The sequence below is a fragment of the Pleuronectes platessa genome, chromosome 16, assembly GCF_947347685.1.
Source record: "Pleuronectes platessa chromosome 16, fPlePla1.1, whole genome shotgun sequence".
In the NCBI taxonomy this organism is placed as follows: Eukaryota; Metazoa; Chordata; class Actinopteri; order Pleuronectiformes; family Pleuronectidae; genus Pleuronectes; species Pleuronectes platessa.
In genome coordinates, this window is record NC_070641.1 from 21,693,509 (window position 1) to 21,713,676 (window position 20,168).

Consider the following 20,168-nt stretch of genomic DNA (forward strand, 5'->3'; position numbering starts at 1 on the left):
TTTTGGACCTGTACCTCCAGAACCTGCCCCCTGCTCTGTGATTGGCTCCGCGGTGTGACTGACGTGTACATCAGCCAATAGGCGAGGTGCGTGGGTTTATTAGAGTGCTTATTAGTGTTTGGACACATGCGAGCGTCCCCGTGAGGACAAGACCTGAGAAGTTAGAGACACAGTACTCACTCACACACAGAGACTCACACACAGAGACTGACACACTGTCTCACACACAGAGACTGACACACAGAGACTCACACACTGTCTCACACACACTGTCTCACACACACTGTCACAGTTCGAATCCTCTCAGCTGGACAGGGACCTGCAGACACCAGGAGACACTTCCACAGCTCCACCGTCCATCATGTCCACAAACCAGATCTTCCTCGGGGACAGGAGCGACGTCCCCGACCTCCTCAAGTCTCTGGCGGACTATCCTTTCTCCTTCCCCGCGTTTGATGACACAGGTAAGAAGAAACAACTTGTTGACGCTTGTTAGAATAAACTGTTATAATCAAAAGTACAAGTACACTGATGTGAGTAGTTCTTCGAGAGCCCTTTGAGGTACTTGTACATGTGTAGTATCACCTTTGTTCTACCTTATTTGTACTTCAGTACAGTTATTGTCTTACCAGTCAGACTATAAGTTACTTTATCAATCCTGAAGGAAGTTCTCAGAGTAACAGTACAATACACAACAGAGTACAACAAGTATTAAGAATACAGATAGAAGTGAAAATAACAATAAACTACAATAATAAACTTTATTTGTAGTTTCAAAACACAGTTACAAGTTGATTTACAAGAAGGATAATACAATAGGAAACAGTTAAACATAAGTATTTGAACTTATAAGGTATGTTATACATAAATGCTAGGTTATAACAAAGGATCAAATAATCTATAAAGGTAAATATTGCAGTACATAAATGTGACTAGTTACTGTTCTACATATATATTTTACACCTGATATACTGCAGAAATATGTGTTTGTAATCCTAAAAAGGGGCCAAATGCATTTCCATCATGCAGAAATAGAAAATATATGTATACACATTAAAATAATTAGTGTGGGGGGGAGGGGGGCTGTATGTTTAAGTGACCCAGTGTTCAGCAACATGTCCGACTGTCCTGAGGAGCAGAAACGTGCACAGACGCTGAGAAGCAGTGAGGTGCATCATGTGTCTGTAGGTCCGTGTCTGTGCTGCTCCTCTGCACAGTCACAACACAGCAGCCTGATGCAACAACACTGAAACAGCCCTCACTCAGGGTTTCATCACATCATTAGCTTCTCCGTGCTCTCACTGCCTCACGCACACTGTCTGACTCGTTTCCTTGTCTGGATCGGAGCCTTTAGTGGAGAACTGGGACGTGAACACACAGGAAACATGAGTGAGGACGACGGGTTGGTCCTCGGCTGTGATGGGTTCGGAAACGAATCTGCACTCCCATGTCTCTGCCTGCTTTGTGAAGGTGTCAACAGAAACATGTTTGCATCGGTCTCTGGTCGAGATGTATGCCAGGACTTTAAGTTATTCTAGTTTGTTCACAACCAGCTTCTATGCATAGCACCACATGTTGCTAACTTACTTTCATACATTCTTTGGCTCTTTGTCACCACCCGGCTGGAGGCTGGATAAAGGAGGGAACTCAGTTTATTAGGGAGAGAGAGAGAGAGAGAGAGAGACAGGCTGAATGTCAGCAGCTCATATGGAGCAGCCAGAGCAAGTGAGATGAATCTATCTGATCATCAGGCTCCTGCAGGGAGACGCCTGCTCAGATTCTCAATGTCATCTGTTGTTTGTTGGATCCAAAGTTGCGATAAGCTGCTTTAGAAATTCAGTTTTTAACCATTATCTTCACATAGCAAGGTCAAAGGTCAGGTTCAGCTTCAGAACAGCGGCTTATTATTATTGATGTGGACATGAAGGTGCATGTATCTCGGGACTGACCGTTGAAACACCTGCCTGTCCTGGCCCTTTCCTTCAGCTGCGATCAATAACGTTCATATTCTCCCCCGATATTTATTTTTGCACCTTTTCCTTCATGTGCTGCCTTAAAGCCGAATTTTAGTGCTGCTTATTTAACAAAAGCATGTTACAATGCTGAACAAGGATGAGTCTCTCTTTGCTATCATTTAATCTGTCACTGAAATCATGTGAACCAGCCCAAGCAGATCAATAATCATGTTTTTCTCCCTGTGATCATGTCTCACAATGTCAGAGGAGAGTTGAGTTGTTGTTATCCCTGCAGGTTGTTGTGCTGCATGTTGTCACCCGCTGCACGCTCTGTGTTGTGTGTCTGTTAGAAGGCAGAGCTCCTCCTGCTGTGGACAGGGCACGGAAGTAACGCTGCAGGGACATGCTGTTCAAATTCTGTTGATCTGCTTCCCTATGTAAATATATGGGAAGGCGTAGAGTACACAGCGTATAAGTATGCAGTTGAGAGTACATGGGTAATAACCTGCGGTGTGTGATTGTAGTGCAAACAGGAGTTGTGCAAAATAGATTGAGCAATGCAAATACTCTCTGGCTAATGTGCAGATAATGTGCAGTTGTGACAGAAATGTGCATCCACATCAGTTTGATTAAAATCAGCTCATGCATATGGTTCATAATCTACTGTTAGAACAAAATCCTGCATGGCTCTACTGTCTATTATATGTAAACACTTCACTGTGAAGGTGAAAGACACTGATGGCACTTATTGCACTGTTAATGTAGATAGGCGTGGGTGTTTATATATATATTTGTGTGTGTGTGTGTGTGTTTGTTGTTGTTGTTGTTGTTGTTGCAGGAGTAGGACACATTGTTTACTGCGGAAGGATTTTCAAAAAAAGAAAAAGAGATGAAGGGTGACCGGGTTTCTCGGTTTGAACATCGTGTTCCTGAACCCAAACATCCTGCTGGAGAGAGAGAGAGAGAGAAGCGAAGGGAGGTAGAGAGGGAGAGAGAGAGGGAGAGAGACAGAGAGAGAGAGGGAGAGAGAAGAGAGGGAGGGAGAGAGAGAGAAGACAGAGAAGAGTGAGAGAGAGAAGAGAGGGAGCGACACAGAGAGAGAGAGAGGGTCTCGTGCAGCACATCAGCGCGTGCATGGAAACGTGGGGTGACCTATTGTTTGGCATCACAAGCGTTGGGATGTGATTAATAACAGTTAATGAGAACCTAACGTTCTAATGATTAATGACACAATGAGGAACAGTGACGTCTTTTAAATAAAGATCAAAGCTTCTCTGTGAAAATATATATATCAACGAGATATATGATCAGACCATTTATCCTTTGACAGGTGTTAATGTCACTGTTTACAGACCAGTCGAATGTTCTCCTGCAGAGCGATGCGCGCGTGCACGCTCGAGCCTGTCTTGGCCCCGCACGTGCTTCCACGCCCCTAAACAGTTTGTACTTTCACGTGAGGGAGGGGGGGCACGTGTTTGGCCACGAGTGCCTTCCTGTTGAACGCGGAGGGCGGGGCGTGAGTCTGTGAGAGTGTCTGAGTGAGAGAGAGAGAGAAGAGAGAGAGGGAGAGAGAGAGAGAGAAGAGAGAGATAGTCTGTGTGTATGTTTGTGAATGTTTGTGTGTGTGTTTGTGAGTGTGTGTCCTCTGCAATATTTGGGCTGCATGTGTTCTTATTGCGCGCGTGCACGAACAGACCGTGCTCCTCCGTGTGCGCGTGCACAGTTTGAACACTCGCTGAACTACAACTACACAAATAAATCGCCGCGTGCACGTACACTCGCGCAGCCGCTGCAATACATATTCCAATGTACCCCTAAACCGACAGCCAATCAGCGTGCACTATCCTACAAGTGGGCGGGGCGTGTCTCATGAATATCCAGCAGGAGCGCGCGGTGTGCGCGTAGATCCGCGGGGTCGAGAGTAGTGTTGTGTTGTGTTGTGTGTTCGCGCCTGAGAAGCGGTGAGTTTCACACACGGGCCCTGGACGTCTGCAGCGGAGAGACAGCCTGAGGTTCCCCCGGTGCAGGAGGCAGCAGCTCCCGGTAACGCTCTTTTGGATCACCGCCCCCCCCACCCACCCATCCACCCCCCCGGTGCGCGCACGGAGCTCAGCAGCGGACAATGCCTGGCAAGGCTGCGGTGGCAGTGGCGCCTCAGCCCCGTGCCAACGTCGTGCGGGTGGCACCGCAGAAGTCGTTTCCGTTTGTTTTGAAGAAGATCATGGACATCCCCCCCCCGGACATCCTGGAGGAGGGGGACGACGGTAAGATCCAGACCAGCTGCTCTCAGTGCTGTCCACCCCCCCCCCCCCCCCCCCCCATGCATCAGGTGCACGCGTGCAATCCATAATCGATAATCAGGTCTGGGGACTGCGCTCGGGTGAAAGATCCGCTGCGGGTTGGTTCGAGGCTCCGAGGAAGAAACAAAAGAACAAGAAGTTCTCAGTCCGCTGCTCTGCAAACATCTGCAAACATCTCACCTACACTGCAAACACACACTCACTGGGTTTCTGCCACACACACACTGGTTCACTGATATGTAGTTTGTGTGTGTGCGTGTGTGTATGGGGGGGAGGGGCTGTTGTGTTTTTGGGTCCATGTGCAGAACAAGCACGAGACTCGGTGACGCCCCCTCCCCCTGTCTGTTATTTATCTGTCAAACTCACTGCTCCTTTGTCTGTGACCCATCTTTGTTTTCCTATTTTCCCACAGTGAATTAATTCGATTTTTTCTTATCAATATTTGTCATGTGTGTTTATGTACATGTGTATGTGCGAGTCCAAGTGTTAAACTCCTCTTCCCTCTTCTTTTTGTTGCAGAAATAGAGAAGGAGAAGCTCTGCTCAACTGAGGAAGTGGAAGGAGGCGGGGCAGAGTCAGCCAGTGCTGGTGGAGATTCTCGAGGAGGAGGAGCTGGTGGCGGCGGTGGAGGAGGAGGAGGAGGAGGAGGAGGAGGAGGAGGTGTGTCAGCCTCCCTGACCCCTGCCATTTGGGATAAGACCATTCCCTATGATGGGGAGACCTTCCACCTGGAGTACATGGACCTGGACGAGTTCCTCCTGGAGAACGGCATCCCCGTCAGCCTGGAGGCCGGCCTGCAGAAGACGCTGACCTCCGTGGAGGGCAAAGGCAAATCCAGCGTCAAGGTGGCTGCTCCTGCTGCCACTGTTGTTGCTGCTACTCCTCCTCCTCCTCCTGCTGCTGCTCCTCCTGCTGCTGCTCCTGCTGCTGCTCCTGCTGCTGCTTCTGCTGCTTCTGCTGCTTCAGCCTCAGCATCCTCAGCCTCTGCCTCCAGCCCCACCTCCACTGTCACCTCAGAACCAGAGGAAACGGTGACGATCACAACTTTACAACCAGCTAAACTAGAGGAAGAGGAGGAGGAGGAGGAAGAAGAAGAAGAGGAGGAAGAGGAGGAAGAAGAAGATGAGGAGGGACAAGAAGAGGATTCTCAGTTTGAGGAGGAGACAGCAGAAGTGAAGGAGAAGAAACCAGGTGAGTCATATAGATTAGTAGAGGTTAATATTAATTTAACATATGGATGGGTTTCACTGCAGGTTTGTGTTTCTCACTTCCTCTTAATTAATGATTTCAATTAACTCAGTGTTTTTTTATGATCCTTTCCATTAAACCCATTACAATTAGATAAATGGTCTCCTCCTCTCCCCCCCCTGCACCTGTAGAGCGCAGCACGCCCTCCCCCATTGACCCAGATGCACTTGAGGTGGACATCAACTTCCAGCCGGACCCCACAGACCTGGTCCTGTCCAGCGTTCCGGGAGGAGAACTGTTCAACCCTCGCAAACACAAGTTCTCGGACCAGGAGCTGAAGCCACAGCCCATGATCAAGAAGGCCAAGAAGGTGTTTGTTCCTGATGAACACAAGGTGTGTGTAGTGATCTGATGCTACGACAAGATCAAAATACATAGTGGCTGCACAGTTTCTCCAGTATGCTCACCTCTAATACCCCCCCCCCCCCCCCTCCTCAGGATGATAGGTACTGGTCCAGGAGAAAGAAGAACAACCTGGCGGCGAAGCGCTCCCGTGATGCGCGGCGGCTGAAGGAGAACCAGATCACGGTGCGCGCCTCCTTCCTGGAGCGGGAGAACGCGGCGCTGAGGCAGCAGGTGGCCGAGATGCGGAAGGACTGCGGCCGCTGCAAGAACGTCCTGGCCCGGTACGAGGCGAAGTACGGCCCGCTGTAGACCCGTCCCAACAGAACCCGTGAGGTGTCACTGAGACGAGAGCAGAAGTCCCTTCCCCGCAAAATTCAACACAGACACAAATACCAAGGCAATCTCAATTTGCACTTTTGTCTTCGCTGGCCACCAGTCACTGTGTTCTGTGCTCCAGGTGTTGTTGATTTCAACCTGATGCTGGCGTTTTGGATACACACTGGGAGGCAGTGAGGCATGATGGGAGCGGTGGTCACAGGACGGCCTGTGGAGAGCGCCTGGCTCCTTCACTCAGTGTGTGATTGTGGAAACTCCCGAAGGTCACACACACACACACACAGAGGTCGAGGTCTATTCAGAGAAGTTGGGGAATAAGAAAAAGAGCAGGCTGGTACAAAAGAGTCGCACGTTTTTTCCCACAAAAACGGCCGACACACACACTTCCATTTCCCTCACTGCACAGCAGCTCTTCTTAGAGGACCAGAGCATGAGTAGCGTCAGTCAGAAGTCGTGTCTTTAGAAAAGGGGCACGCGGTCCCTCACGTTTCCTTGTGTTGCACTTAGGTTTGTGTCTGTACTTCCTTTAAAATGCTCCAGCTGAGGCTCAGAGGAGAGGGACACATGAAAACATGCATTCAGGAGCAGGAGGCAGATGCACCTCCTGAAAAGAGAGAGAGGGAGACGAGTCAAAGAGCTCAGGTCAGGAGAGGAGGAGAGGAGGAGGAGGTAGTGGCGAGATTCATCCCCTCTTGTAATCCACATCTGCACACACACACACACACACACACATAATACGGTTTAAGAAAGAACTTTGTATATATGTTCATCTACCAGCGCCACATACAAACGTGTGTGAATCAGTGTGTAATCCATTTTTGCACCTTTCTTAAGCAGCAGGTGTGTAAAGGTTTCTCGTGGCTGCAGGTCTTTGACCTTATTCACCACAGTGGGAGACTTGGTAGCTTAAAAAACAAAAACATGCATGACCTTCAGTTTAAAGCTACCGTTTCCTTTTCTACTGACCTCAGATCAGCTTCCAGAGCCTCACACTATATTTTACTACAGAAGACAGATTTGGGGTGATGGAGGTTTTGAAGGGGAGAGGTGGAGAGTTGGTAGGATCCTGTTTTACGCACAAAGGCGAACGTTCGATGGTCTCCAGGTTCCTCACCGCTGGAGGGGTACAGTCATTTATAGGGATGTTTATTATACTGCACACTGCAAGTAGAGGGCGCTAGAGCCACTGCCTCTGACGGCTGGGATGGATTTAAAAAACAAACATTTAGCCAGTTCCAAGGTGGACTGCTTCTAAATCTTGTAATTAAAATGATTGTCTCACGGTCTTTATTTCCTACGACAGGAATCCAGACTGTGTCTTTATTAACTCAATACTACTCCTTATATCTGCCAAATAGTCAATGAGTGCTGTATTTATTCTGATGGTAATAATGCATCTGTTGATTGTGATGTACAACAATATGTCAGATTATTCCACTTCCTTTTGAGAGTCTATACCTACATTGATGAAACCAATGACAAAGCAGGGATTTAAATGGGTAAACTGTGCTTTTGGATATTTATTTTGAAAAACAGATTTATATCGTTACAAAGGTTTTTACGTACAGTGAGTGTCTGAACAGCAAAAGGACCAGACACACTCTTATTTACCTCATCCAACACTTCTTTATTTAGAATGGGTACAGGTTTAGCAGGGCTGCAGGGAGGAGGACGCTGAGAGCACATACAAAGCAGCTCAGCTCCAATTTGGCAAAACTTTGAAATCCCACTTCAAGGTTGTTTTTTGGCCAAAGTGGTTGAGTGTGTGTTTGGATCAGCAAATACATCACAGACTGTTACGGGACTTTATATCTCAAGTGTCTTGGACTGATAGGAAACTTGTGAAGGAAAATAAAAATGGCAATAATACTCCTGTTATGTAATGCTCGTTTAATGTCAGTGATGATGTGTGTAGACGTTGCTATGATGTACTAAATAGAAATGCCCCTACGTCCTTCGTGCTTCCAGTTTAGATCCTCTGTAGTCCAGGATCCTAATGCATGAAACCCAGTAAACTTGTTTTTTTTTTTTTTATTCTTGACTATTATACACCAAGTGTACTTACGTCTGTGAACCATCACTGAAACCTGGGAGTGTTTTTGGATGGTCGGGCTGATGGCCTGTTGTACAGTTCTGTCAGAAATGAACATCAGCTTCTTTCGATCACTGTGTGGATTGTTTAGCTCTCGACTTCGGATCGATCTAGATCTAGATCTAGATACACTAGATCAGTCGGTGCTTCTGCGTCTTCAGAAGTAGTTCCTGTGTTTCAGTTTCCAGACGGTGTTGAACTAACTGACACGTGTCATTTATTTACAAACTGGACATCGACTGCATTGTCCCGTTTCCACACCAGTGGAGGTAATGGAAGCAAAACTTTGAGATTGAAATGTTCTGCATCAGGCCGACTGAGGGAACTGGCCAATGGAGCCTTTTTAGGAGGCAATAAATCCAGATCTTTTATGGTACAGCATTCAGTGTGTAGCAATTTTACTGATGCAAAGTTCCTCATGAAACTGGCTTGTAATCGCTGCTCGTTAGGGTTCAGTGGGTCGCAGGTTCAGCTGCACACATGCCAGCCTGCGGTGATAACTGGGAATATACCGAGAGCAGTGGTTTAGACCTGCAGATGTAGACGTGTCTCCACCTTCAGACGAGGTTACAAAGTTTTAATCCTTTAAACAGCAGCTTTGTTTCAGGTGTTTTATTCCATCTGTTAAAAAAGAGCAAGTATCAGTCACACTCCAGCGTATTAACCATCAGATAAAAGGGGCGTGGAAGCTTTATTTAATCCGTCCAGAGTGATAATAAATGTCTTTCTATCAATATCAGATTAAAAAAAAATTCAGCATCGCACAAAAAACGTGAATAAAAACTGGCAAAAGACAGTGCTGTTCTTTTCTTTGCCTCTAGATGGCGCTAGCACTGATACACATCTGAAGGTCTGAAACTGTTGGAATTGGCTTCAGGTGCTTTTCGCATCACTGACACTTTTCTTCTATAGTTGCTATTTGAGATAGCTACAATAAAAAACAAACGGAAATATTAAACGTCTCTTGAAAACGTTTTTTAAAGTTTTGTTGTGTGATGTTTTGCTTCATTTTCCTCTTTTTATATAAACATGTTTTTGTTGGGTGTTTTTGTATCGTCCTAACCTTGTATAGGATACATGCGGCTGCAGTGCCATGTCCTGACTGTATCTTGTATCATGAATATGAAATAAATTGGTATTTAATGACATTTGGGCTCCGGTGTCTTCATGCTGTGTCTGAACTGGGAGGTGAACACGGTGCCGAGGGACAAAGAAACAATGGCGCATCAGAAGCTGTGTAACTTCCTCATCCTCGTTGTAAACAACACACCGAGTGCACATGTACACACACACAGACACACACAATGTGATTTTGTTCCTCGCTGTCCCTTTGTTGTCCTGCTGCACATCAGTATTCCACAGGAGTAGGAGATGTTGCATAATGATCACATCAACACACACGGGAGCAGCATTGCGTAACAGCAGCAGCCTCAAAGAGAGGCGGGATGGGCGTGTGTGTGTTTGTGTGTGTGTGGGTGTGGGTGTGTGTGTGGGGAGGATGGAGAGAGGGAAGCAAGGGAGGGGCTCTGGGAAGCAGGACGGGGGGACAAGGAGAAGAAAGGATCGGGTGGATTGAAGGATGAAGGAGACGGGAGAGAAAAGGATGCTGACGAGAGAGTGAGGGAAGAGCCGGGTTGAAGGAGAATGGGAAGGATGAGGGGTGGGGGGGCAAAGAAGATGGTAAGGGGATGGACAGAGAAAGATGGAGGAGAGGGATGCAGCTGTAGACATGTGAGGAGAAGGAGGAGGAGGAGGAGGAGGAGGGGTGGATGCAGCGAGTGGGCGATGGAGAAGTAGAAGACGAACCAAGGAGGAGACCAGCCGCGCATGTTAATGTCACACAACTCCATGTCACTATAAGAAGCACAGCCCTGCTTCACACAGACACACACAGACAGAGAGACAGACAGACAGACAGACAGACAGACAGACAGAGAGAGAGAGAGAGAGAGAGACAGACAGACAGATGGCTGGATGATGAAATATGAAGTAATATCTGCCGGGATGGGTCCAGCTGAGGAAGCTGGTGAGCAATCTGGCTCCTCACCGTTTGAGAATTTCATCTTTGGTTTGAATTATTGATCAAAACATCACTTGAATTTATTTACTGAGAGGAGGACACGCTGCTCCGGCATTTTCCATCTGAGGCTTTTCATGGGAACATAGGGAGGAGAGGGGGGGTGGGGGGGGGGGGGGGTTGGTCTGGTTTTTTCAAAATCTTTGATCTGCAACATGGTCACCACTAATTGAGTGTGACGCACGTATAGAAGAGGAGGGGAGGGGGGGGGGGGGGGGGGGGAGATTTGATCTGAGACGAGGCCGAAGATTCACTCTCATGCAGCCCAGAAACAATGAGGACGACACAATTAGCTTATTTTCCATGCTTATTTTCGCCAATCTGTTTTTATTACAAACTTAAAAAAGAATCTGATACAATAAGAAAAACTGCAATAGTCACTCCCCCCATTCCTGAGGGGGGCAGCACAGAAAACAGGTCATTGCATTTCAGTAGTGAAAGATTCATTACACATCTACAGCGTGTACAGATCTGATACAAAATAGGAAAAATAATAAAATACAGGCAGGAAAGAAAAGCAATATATTTATACATCTTCTGAACTTTTTTAATTATATCCATTTATTCTTAAATGTTAAATCTTACATAGAAAATAAACTTCTTTTATGACAATGAAATTCTCCAAAGTGCAAAATAAAACGCACACATCGATATTAAGCAAAAGGACATCAGAATACAAAATTCTTGTTTTCCCCACTTCGTTAATGATCAACCCTGATTGTAGAACAGCCCGTGTTTCCAGTGTAAGAGAACAGCCGATTTGTGGCGAGTGAGAAATGAAGTCTTATCTCCTCCCAAACCAGCTTTTACACATCTCTCACCTCAAGAGCCAGATCGGAGGATTAGTGACAAGACCCCGAATAATCTGACACATGTGGGGAAGAGAGGGGACATTTCTGACTCTTCCCCCCACCACCAGACTTTTAAACACACAATAAGAGAAGCAGTTCACTCAGGCCTTCTCAACCAGGGTTGACTTAGATCAGAATCTCAATCCGAGCACATTCATTTCCACCGTTGTTCCACACCTGACGTCAACACTGTCTTCCTATTGAAGAGATATACATATATTGATTATATTCTTTCCCCAGGGTGCAGAGAGAGGTAGAAACCCCTTGAATCTTTCAGGGTAATTTTTAACTTATGGCGTTACATTGCACTAGAGAAGGGTGAGCATCTGTGTAAGCAAAGACAGTCTGGGATATGGCTATAGTATCAGGACCAGAGGACCAGGCTGGGGGGGAGGGGGAGGTAAAAACAAAAACAGATGAGATAAAGTAAAGTTTGTTGGGAAATTAAATATGAAGTCGGCGTTTTAATAAATACGTGAGTAACTCTTAAAAAAAGAAAGAAAGAGAAATCCAGGGAGGAAGTGTGGGGGGGGGGGAAATCACTGTCAGTGTTTTTAAATAACAACTTTTAACATGAAATGTAATTAGTTCACATGACGAGGAGGAGGTGGGGGGGTGGGGGGGGGATATTGCGAATCAAATGAATTTGAAATGTAAAGATTTTTGGTTTGAATGAACTGCCTGTGGGGATATTGTCGCCATCTTTTCCTACACAAACCCACTGTAAACATTCGTGCCTTTAAACTCCAAACCCAACTTGAAGAATGAATACATTTACCCGTCTTTATTAGACAAATGCTTACATGATACAATAAACATTCAATACTTTATTCTGTACATCTTTATTTTTTTTCCTCAGTTTGCATATATATTCACGTTATCTTCTGAAAAAATAACCTCGGCGTGTAAGAAACTAAACAAAGAATCTCAACATAAGAACTTTTTTTTTATATACACATATTCCTGGACTGCAGTCATCTCTTACTCATACAAATGCAAGTGAGAATTTGCACACAGAAAAACAAAAATATAGAAATATCGGAAATAAATTACAAAACAAAGTTAGAAATTCTTCTTTCCCTCACAGCCACATTTACAGAGACTCCCCTACATATATATATATATCCCCTTAAAAAAGAAAAGAAATATTCCATGCATATGACAAGCTGTGACATCGCAATACCAGTGTGAGCACAAGTCAAGGGTCATTTAAAAAAAACATGGACACAAGGAAAACACTTAAATCAACGGACAGGACTGACAGCATCTCCACACCGGCGTGATGCATTTAAATACAAATCTAGTTTGTGTTTGAATCTCTGAAGCGTTTCACGACCGCTGGATCCAAAGTGTCTTAACCAAACAAGAGGGCGAAGGAATGGTTTTGGTGCTCACGTCTGTAGGAGACACGGAGCACCAGAAGCCCAATAATAAAGTGCTGGACATCTCAAATGGACACGTGGGAGGGGGGGGGGCAGACCCGACTGGTTCACAGACGTTAGAAACAACAGACCTCCAGTGGTCTGATGAGCCATCCGATAAAGCAACGAAAGCCACACGTCAATAACGAACATTCATCTTTGCATCTTTGTTCACTTCACCGCAACTGGAAAAAGAAAAGAAAAGAAAAAAGAAACTGAGCCACCCGGGCTGTAGGATTCTGCTTTTTCCCTTTGTAGCAGCCGGAGAAGCAGAGATCACTGAAGAATTTCAAGAGGAGGGAGAGAATAGTGTGAGCCTTTGGCTTCAATACCATTTAAGCTCCCCATCAACGTGCTCTGGGTTCTAACGTGTCGCTCTCTAAGCCAGAACACGCTGGAAGCCGCCGAGGCAACAGAACCCCGGAGCCGCTGCTCGCCCTCTCATTTCCTCCCGTCATCCCTCGCTCCTCTCATGCAGAGGAAAACCTCTCCTTCACAGTCAAAGTCATGCTTAGCCATTTATCACAATCCCCACTGCTGAGCTGCTGCTGCATCACCCCCCCCCCCCCCATCACCTTCCCTCTCTGTTCACCTTCACACCTTGCTGACTTGAAGTGTGTGAATGTGAACATTTTCCTAAACGTTTGTTTACACGCACGTCCGTTTGAATATGTATGAGACCATAACTTCACATCCCTGTCTGTATAACTGAGGTATCAGCACGTAGTTTGCCTTTCACATTCACCAACATCTCCCCTGACAGGTACAATACATTCCACTTCATTACTCCCCCTAACACACCAATGCTCCCTCTCTGCTCCCTCCCCGGCTCTCTCTTCATTTGAACCCTTGCCATGTACACACTCCAGCTGACGATAAACTGCTTTCTGAAACACACCCGCTTACACCAGCTCAAAATATGCCTCTGCACGAGTGCGTTTCAAGGGTAATGGCCCCAACGCACAATCAGTGAGTCTCCTGATCACGCTAAGCCACAACAAAACAGAGCAGCACGCACAGAGACAGCAGAGCCCCTCTGTCCCAGTGCTTGAGGCAAGTAGGGCAGAGGAAATCGCAGAGCAAAGTGCTGAGCTTTCCACAGCCGTCGTTCCCTGCAGGTCTTGGCCAGGTCCTGCTCCACAGCGTGACAGTGCAGTGCAAAATGGCGCTATACTAAAGCCGGGTCCATTAGACTACAAGTCAAGAAGAAAGAAAGAAAAAAAAAAAAGTCTCTCTCGCATTGGAATTCGATGCAAAACAATAAACTTAAGAGATTGGGAAGGACTCAAAGTAGAAAGGAACTCACTCCCACCCTCCAGATCGAAGCAAACACATGGAACGTGACAAGCAACAGCAATGGACACAAGGGTGGGGGTGGGGGGGTAGAGGTCGTGGACGAACAAAAACAATAAACCACATGAAGTACTCAGTAAATGAAATGAAAAATGTTAATCTTTGTAGTAAAACTAATTCTTAATTTGTATCAGTATTAGAACAATTTCTTAGAAAAACTGAAAACATCAGGAGCGTCTCCGTCCTAACACCAAACGACTCGTTACAAATGAAGGCTTAGTTGGCCAGCACCACAGGCTGGAAGGACTGGCTGGGATATTGCAGGTTGTAGCCTCCTAGACCCTCCACAAACGGCGGCTTCTCTATGTAAGAGATTCCTCCGCTGCTGCTGATGATGCCCACGCTCTGGGGAGGCGGAGGGCTGGAGAAGGGATCGAAGGAGGGATGGGTGTTGACAGTGTGGGGCGGCTGGAAAGGGCTGGCGTGAGGCTGCATGGGCTGGGAGTCGGCATCGAAGTAAAGCGGGCCCGGGGATCCTGGGTAGACAAATTCTTTGGCGTTGGGAGAGAGCTGGCTGGGGATTGGACCGCCGAGGGAGTGCAAGGAGAGAGACAGCGGCTTGTGCTTGAGCAGCTCCGGCGGCGAGATGGTGGTGGGAGAGCGGGAGAGCATTCTCTGGGCCGGTGGTAGGACAACTCCAGAGCTGGCTGGCGACCCGGTCCCGGTGCACTTCTTCATCTTGGTTGAACCGAATTTAGTGGCGGCGAAGCTGGCGGTGGTGAAGGTGATGGGTTGAGGGCGGGCAGCGGGCAGAGCGGAGGGCGGCTGCTGAGCGGCGAGGTAGGGCAGCCCGCCGCTGGGAGGGGAGGGGGTAGAGGTGTTGGAGGAGTGGGCAGTCGGGTCGGTGGGTGTGCTGGAGCTGGGGTAGCTGAAGAGCCCGAGGCAGGACTGGGCAGACAGAGGTGTGGGAGAGCTGGAGTGCGATGACATCAGAGCAGGAGACGCCTGACTTCCAATTGGCACAAACACCTGAGCGTCTGGGTTGAAGCCCAGATTCTTGGCCTCCTCCATCTCTGCGTCTGCGTTCCCTTCTCTGATCCCCCCCTCGGCTCTCTCACCATCACAGCCGAGGCCGGGAGGATCCTCCAGGTAGAGCACCTTCACTGCGCCCTTCTCTCCGATCTGGTAGGACACCTCATACGGGTCAATCCACACGCTGAGCTGTGCAGGAACATTTGCACGCACTTCCTCTGTGTCCAGTCCACTTCTCTTGGCGGCCAACTCCACCACAGGGTCCCTCTGGGCTCCCAGGTGAATGCAGCGGAAGGCAGAACCCCGAAGAGGGGCTTCTGGGTACCAGTGTCCCTCAAACCGAGAAACCAGTATCCTCTCCAGCTCCTCGCCAAACAGGTCAGCTCGACGCCGAGGCAGCTTGTTGTACAGGTAGGACACGATGAAGTTGAGGGCGACCTTCACTTCTAGATGCATGGCTGCACCGTCGTAGCGCCGTCTTGGGACCAAGGTGTTTCAATATGGTGGTGCTGACGGTGAAGAGATGAGACTATAAACACAGTTTCTCCTGGCTTACTGTGAAATGTATGATTCTGTTGGCGTCACCATGGAAAAGGCACCTTGAAGGCAAGGGCAGCGGGTTGCCGGCTCTGAAGAAGAAAAACACAAGTCATTTAACTTGGCAGGGACCTGAGGAATGTTGTCGTTGTGTCATTCAGCTGCCGACTGTTGATCACACTGGTTCATGGACACACACACAAAGTATTCAGTCGAACAGGGGCAGGAAAGTGCCATCGGAATAAATAGACTTTCAGTGATTCTCATTATTTTCATTTCTGTTTTTTGTCTTTGTTGCATACCATGGTTTTCACACGACGGGTCATAATTATTTTATAAAAATGTACAAGATGGTGGTGGAGCAGTTGGATAAATGTATCGGTTAAGCGAACACTTAAATCCACACAAATAGGTTTTAATTTGAAAATGTCATCAACTCAGCTGCAGCTTCTGGCTTCCACACTACTACAGAGTGTTAGAGACGCTAAAACTGAGAAGTTTGGAAACCCTGGGGTTGTGTTTCAGTCTGGACGAGCAGACATGGAAATGTTCAGAAACAATGACACCAACAACCACTCGCTGATTCGTCAGGCTCCGATCACATGACCCCCAACCGACATTAGCCTTGTAGCTAGTAGCAGTGTAGACACAACATGGATCAATAATTACAAGCGTAGCTGACCCTGTTGTCTTCGATATTCTGTATTTTACAAGGATACAACTGTTTCCATGCATGGGAGATGAGATATTATTCGAGTGATTTAATAAACAATCGAAAGCCTGGTGGTATGAGTGAAGCCTGGATTTATTTTGGCACGCTTCTGCTTCCGTACACCTTGAGCCTAGTAGTACACATCTACAAATATGAGACCAGTGGAAATGTCACTGTTCCAACAGGCTGTGGAACAAGCCCCGTCTGCACTGACCTGTGGGGCAATCATTGATTTAAAAAATAAACCTGACATTAGTCCAATTTATTGTGAAACGATTTTAAAGCCATTTAAATAGATTCACAGCATTCGGGGGGAAACCCAATATAATGTCTTCATAAGGAGTAATATTTCTAACTGTACAATATATGCATGGATGCTACGAGTTACGTAGAAGGGAAGTACTGTACTTAACTGAATATATATATACTGTATCTGGTTTGTTAGAGGTGCACAGACTTATTTACTTATCCTCTATTTTTAGTGAGCAACACACAGCAATTACAAATGTTTAATGTTTTCTATTGGTCGGCTCTCACACAAGCAGGATGCGCTGATTGATGTAGCAGATGCTGTGTTGTGGGCTTCATAAATCCTTTATAATCTGAAAGCGATCTCACAGAGAGTGTTCTGCTTAATGCTGGAACACAGTCAGAGGGGCCATGCATCCCCACGCAGAGTCATGCTTAATGGAGAGACTATATGCAAGAGGAAAACAACAACAACAACAACACAAGACTCCCTGAGGAAGAAGTATAAAATGGCAGGACAGTTAATCGACTGCACAGAACACCATGTCCCACCATGCAGTGCGCACCATCATCCCCTCCCCCTACGCACACACACAAACAATTCACTCACATTCCCTGCCAGATGGGGATTCAGTAGCTAAGATTAGAAAGAAGCCTCTGATTAAAAGACAATTCTAGTGTTATTACAGATAAAGCTGCGGCAGCTGGACGCAGGGCCGAGGCAGCGACAGCCCAGGACGAGCTTTACATTTTCCTTTTGCATGAAAAAGGTGACATTGAGGGATAAGATGGGGGTTGGTTATGGGCTATAAATAGGAGCCCATTTTGCATCATCTGTGGTGCAAAATCCTCCCTGTGCCACCTGAGTTAAAGTGACTGATGAAAAGGATCCTCGGCCACAGGAGCATCCCCTGGCTCATCACCTGCTACAGCCATCACAACTCAAAACCATGGGTGCACACCAGAGCTAAGCTACCTCCAGCTTCTACTGCGTTCTGCTCCTCTCGTACACAACATACACAAGCTCCAATGTCATTCAATGACATTAGAGGGAGAACTCAGTGAATATGTGCAGATTTACTGCTTCAGGGGAGCGATTCTTTCATCTACATCACAAACCCCTTCTTGGAATTTCATTAAAAAGCAAAGATCTGCCACGTCTCGCTGTGTTTGCATGTGCAGCCTTCACCTGCATGATAAGTTGCACGTGCACGTTTTGTCTAAACACAACAAAAGCAACAGCAGGATGCACATTGCTGCTTTTGTTTACATGGACTCATTATGAGGGCTGGGAATGTGGCTGTGTGCTGCAAAGCATCCACAAGTCAGGTATTAACTGTTACAGCAGCAGGGCCACTGGGATCCCACAGAAACACAATACTAAATATATAGATGGCAGCAGATTCCCAGTTAGAAATATTATAATTCTCTGAGCATCAGAAAGAGGCCTGGCCATAAATGCATTAACCTCACTGGAGGAGAAGATGAGGGATTGGTTGAATCCTGAATCCAGATATTCACACACTGAATTATGAATATGTTTCAGATCAACCTGCTGGGTGATTAAACTAAACTGCATTGAAAAGGAGTGGGAATTAAAAGCTGGTTTGCAAGAATTAAAAGCAGATACATCCTCCAGGTTTGTGCTGACGAGGCTGTGGCTCTTCGGGCAGCAGGGGGTCTACCTGGGAATCACTGCCATATGTCAGTGGGGCAGGAGGGACGGGGGGGGGGGGGGGGGGGGGGGGGGCTGACATGCAGGTGAAGGGATCACCGTCGACTTTAAATTAACTGATTAGGGTAATTGAGCGAAGAGGAGAAGGAGAAGAGGAGGTGGAGAAGAGGAGGAGGAGAGTCCATTGCTCAGCATAAACAACACGACCATAGCGCGTTTTAACGGACGAGCAAAGAGGAAACACCGGAGCACAGGACCGAGGGGTTGTCACCTGGCAGGCCGGTGATGGAGCTGTTAAACCCGGGTTGACCGCTCGCCACTCACCTCCTCTCACAGCCCGGCTCCTGCGTGCTCTCGGGTAAATCCCCCCCCCGTGTGCGGCCTCAGGTTCCCCGGAGGACTTGTCTCCTCAGAGCTTCGCCTCTCCACGGTTGTTGTGCGTGTGTTTAAAATGGCAGCTCCGGCTTTAATCTGCAGGTTCTTCTCCAGGAGCGTCAGGGAGACAGTCAGCGTGGAGGCTCCACAGAAACTTTACTGTTTGACAACCCGGCGTATTTATACACTCGCCCACACCCCCGTGACGCCGGGCACTACTTTCGTCACCTTGTGTGTGTGTGTTTGGGGGGGTGTGTTCGTGTACTTTACCGTTATTTACCGTTATGTATGATATAATAAATTATAACATGTTCTGCCATGTTATTATGTTCTGTATCACTTCTTTTATCCATCAAAAACTAATTAAAAACAATTAAAAAAAACTATTTAGAAAAACAAAACAAAAACAAATAAACAATAAAACATATAACTCCTACTTTCATCTTCTTTTTAGAAACTTAAATAAAAAATGTAAAATACACACGCGGATGTTCTCGTACCGGATGTTCAATACCTGCCAGGCCCTAGTTTCTTTGGCGGAGGAACATTTGTATTTTCTGACGGTGCCGAAGGCTTTGCTAAAAATATAAGCGGTGATAGCAACAGAGTTTCTATTGGCTGAGCTGGGGGAGGACCCGCACAGCAGCGTCCGCTCAGCCAATCACAGCAACCGCACACACACACACCAGAGGCTTGTGGGTAATGGTGTTCTTATCGCTTTAACCCTTTGTTGTGTATCAAAATACACAACATGAGTCAAAAGTTTGTATTTTCTATATCTTTGCAGTGAATGAATTTAATTTTTTGTATTAAAGTATTCGCCAATTAACTTGTTTTTGATCATCACAAATGATTATTTACTTTTTTCTTTCTTACTTTGTAAACAAACAAAATGACCCGTACAGGATGTACTCATTACGGAACACCTGCCAACTAGCTAGCTTCTTTTCTGGATAGCTAGCTTCTTTTCTGGCTAGCTAGCCATAGCTAGATCAACAAAATAAAAGTCGGAATAGAACAGTCTATACTTAACAGACTGATTGATATGCATTTGAAAATATTCTTTGGATTTTCTCTTTCCAGAGTGTTAATATGGTTGGTCACATTCATTTCAGATTCACGGTTGAAATGGTCCTGAAGATGCTACAAGAAGATCAGGATAAGGAAGATGATGAGGAGCGAATTCTTGGTCTTCTCTGGTGCTTATAACTTGAACATTGTTCCACAGGATCAAGCTGAAGTTGTGTGTGTGTGTCTTTGAATGCAGCTCTCTTAAATGAAGAAGGTTCATTCGATACTTTTGCAGATTCATCTTCAAAACTCATCCGTTGATGACATTGAAGATTCAAGATTCATCTTCAATGTCATCAAAAGAGCCTTCTCCTAAATAAAGAAGAAAGAATAAGCTCGGAAAGAATTGAAATAACACAAGAAATGGAAACAGGTCATTTGTTACCCATGTTGTACATTAGAAGGGGTTTGCATAACTTGTGTATCAAAGGGTTAATGGCCTCTAAGTGTGTGTGTGTGTGAAATTGATATTATGATTAAGAATCACAACACGTAAACACACATGTTATTATTGCGACAATTCAATCACTTTAATTCTACACTTGATGTCAAATCTAAGTTATTGACTCTGGAGCTATTTCAATCAATCAAACAAATTT

The 20,168-nt window shown here is 46.4% G+C and overlaps 2 protein-coding genes across 2 annotated transcripts; one reads left to right on the forward strand and one right to left on the reverse strand.

The window, feature by feature from the left end:
• The first annotated feature begins 117 nt into the window (after window positions 1-117).
• Window positions 118-9,424, forward strand: tefb (TEF transcription factor, PAR bZIP family member b). The gene is made up of 4 exons (XM_053443707.1): window positions 118-464; window positions 4,775-5,446; window positions 5,635-5,837; window positions 5,942-9,424. Exons 1-4 carry the CDS (start codon window positions 362-364, stop codon window positions 6,155-6,157), a joined length of 1,194 nt encoding a protein of 397 aa, XP_053299682.1. The 5' UTR covers window positions 118-361; the 3' UTR covers window positions 6,158-9,424.
• Window positions 9,425-10,647: 1,223 nt separating this feature from the next.
• LOC128458741 (protein Tob2) lies at window positions 10,648-18,668 on the reverse strand. Its single transcript, XM_053443706.1, has 2 exons — window positions 18,448-18,668; window positions 10,648-15,579 (listed from the first exon to the last, which is right to left on the reverse strand). Exon 2 carries the CDS (start codon window positions 15,404-15,406, stop codon window positions 14,195-14,197), a length of 1,212 nt encoding a protein of 403 aa, XP_053299681.1. The 5' UTR covers window positions 15,407-15,579; window positions 18,448-18,668; the 3' UTR covers window positions 10,648-14,194.
• Window positions 18,669-20,168: the final 1,500 nt, after the last annotated feature.

Bases quoted from the DNA above. Each gene is read 5' to 3' on its own strand.
- tefb (XM_053443707.1), top strand. From the start codon at position 362: ATGTCCACAAACCAGATCTTCCTCGGGGACAGGAGCGACGTCCCCGAC. The intron at 465-4,774 runs GTAAGAAGAAAC...TTTTTGTTGCAG, and splicing joins CCCCGCGTTTGATGACACAG to AAATAGAGAAGGAGAAGCTC. The intron at 5,447-5,634 runs GTGAGTCATATA...CTGCACCTGTAG, and splicing joins AGTGAAGGAGAAGAAACCAG to AGCGCAGCACGCCCTCCCCC.
- LOC128458741 (XM_053443706.1), bottom strand. From the start codon at position 15,406: ATGCATCTAGAAGTGAAGGTCGCCCTCAACTTCATCGTGTCCTACCTG.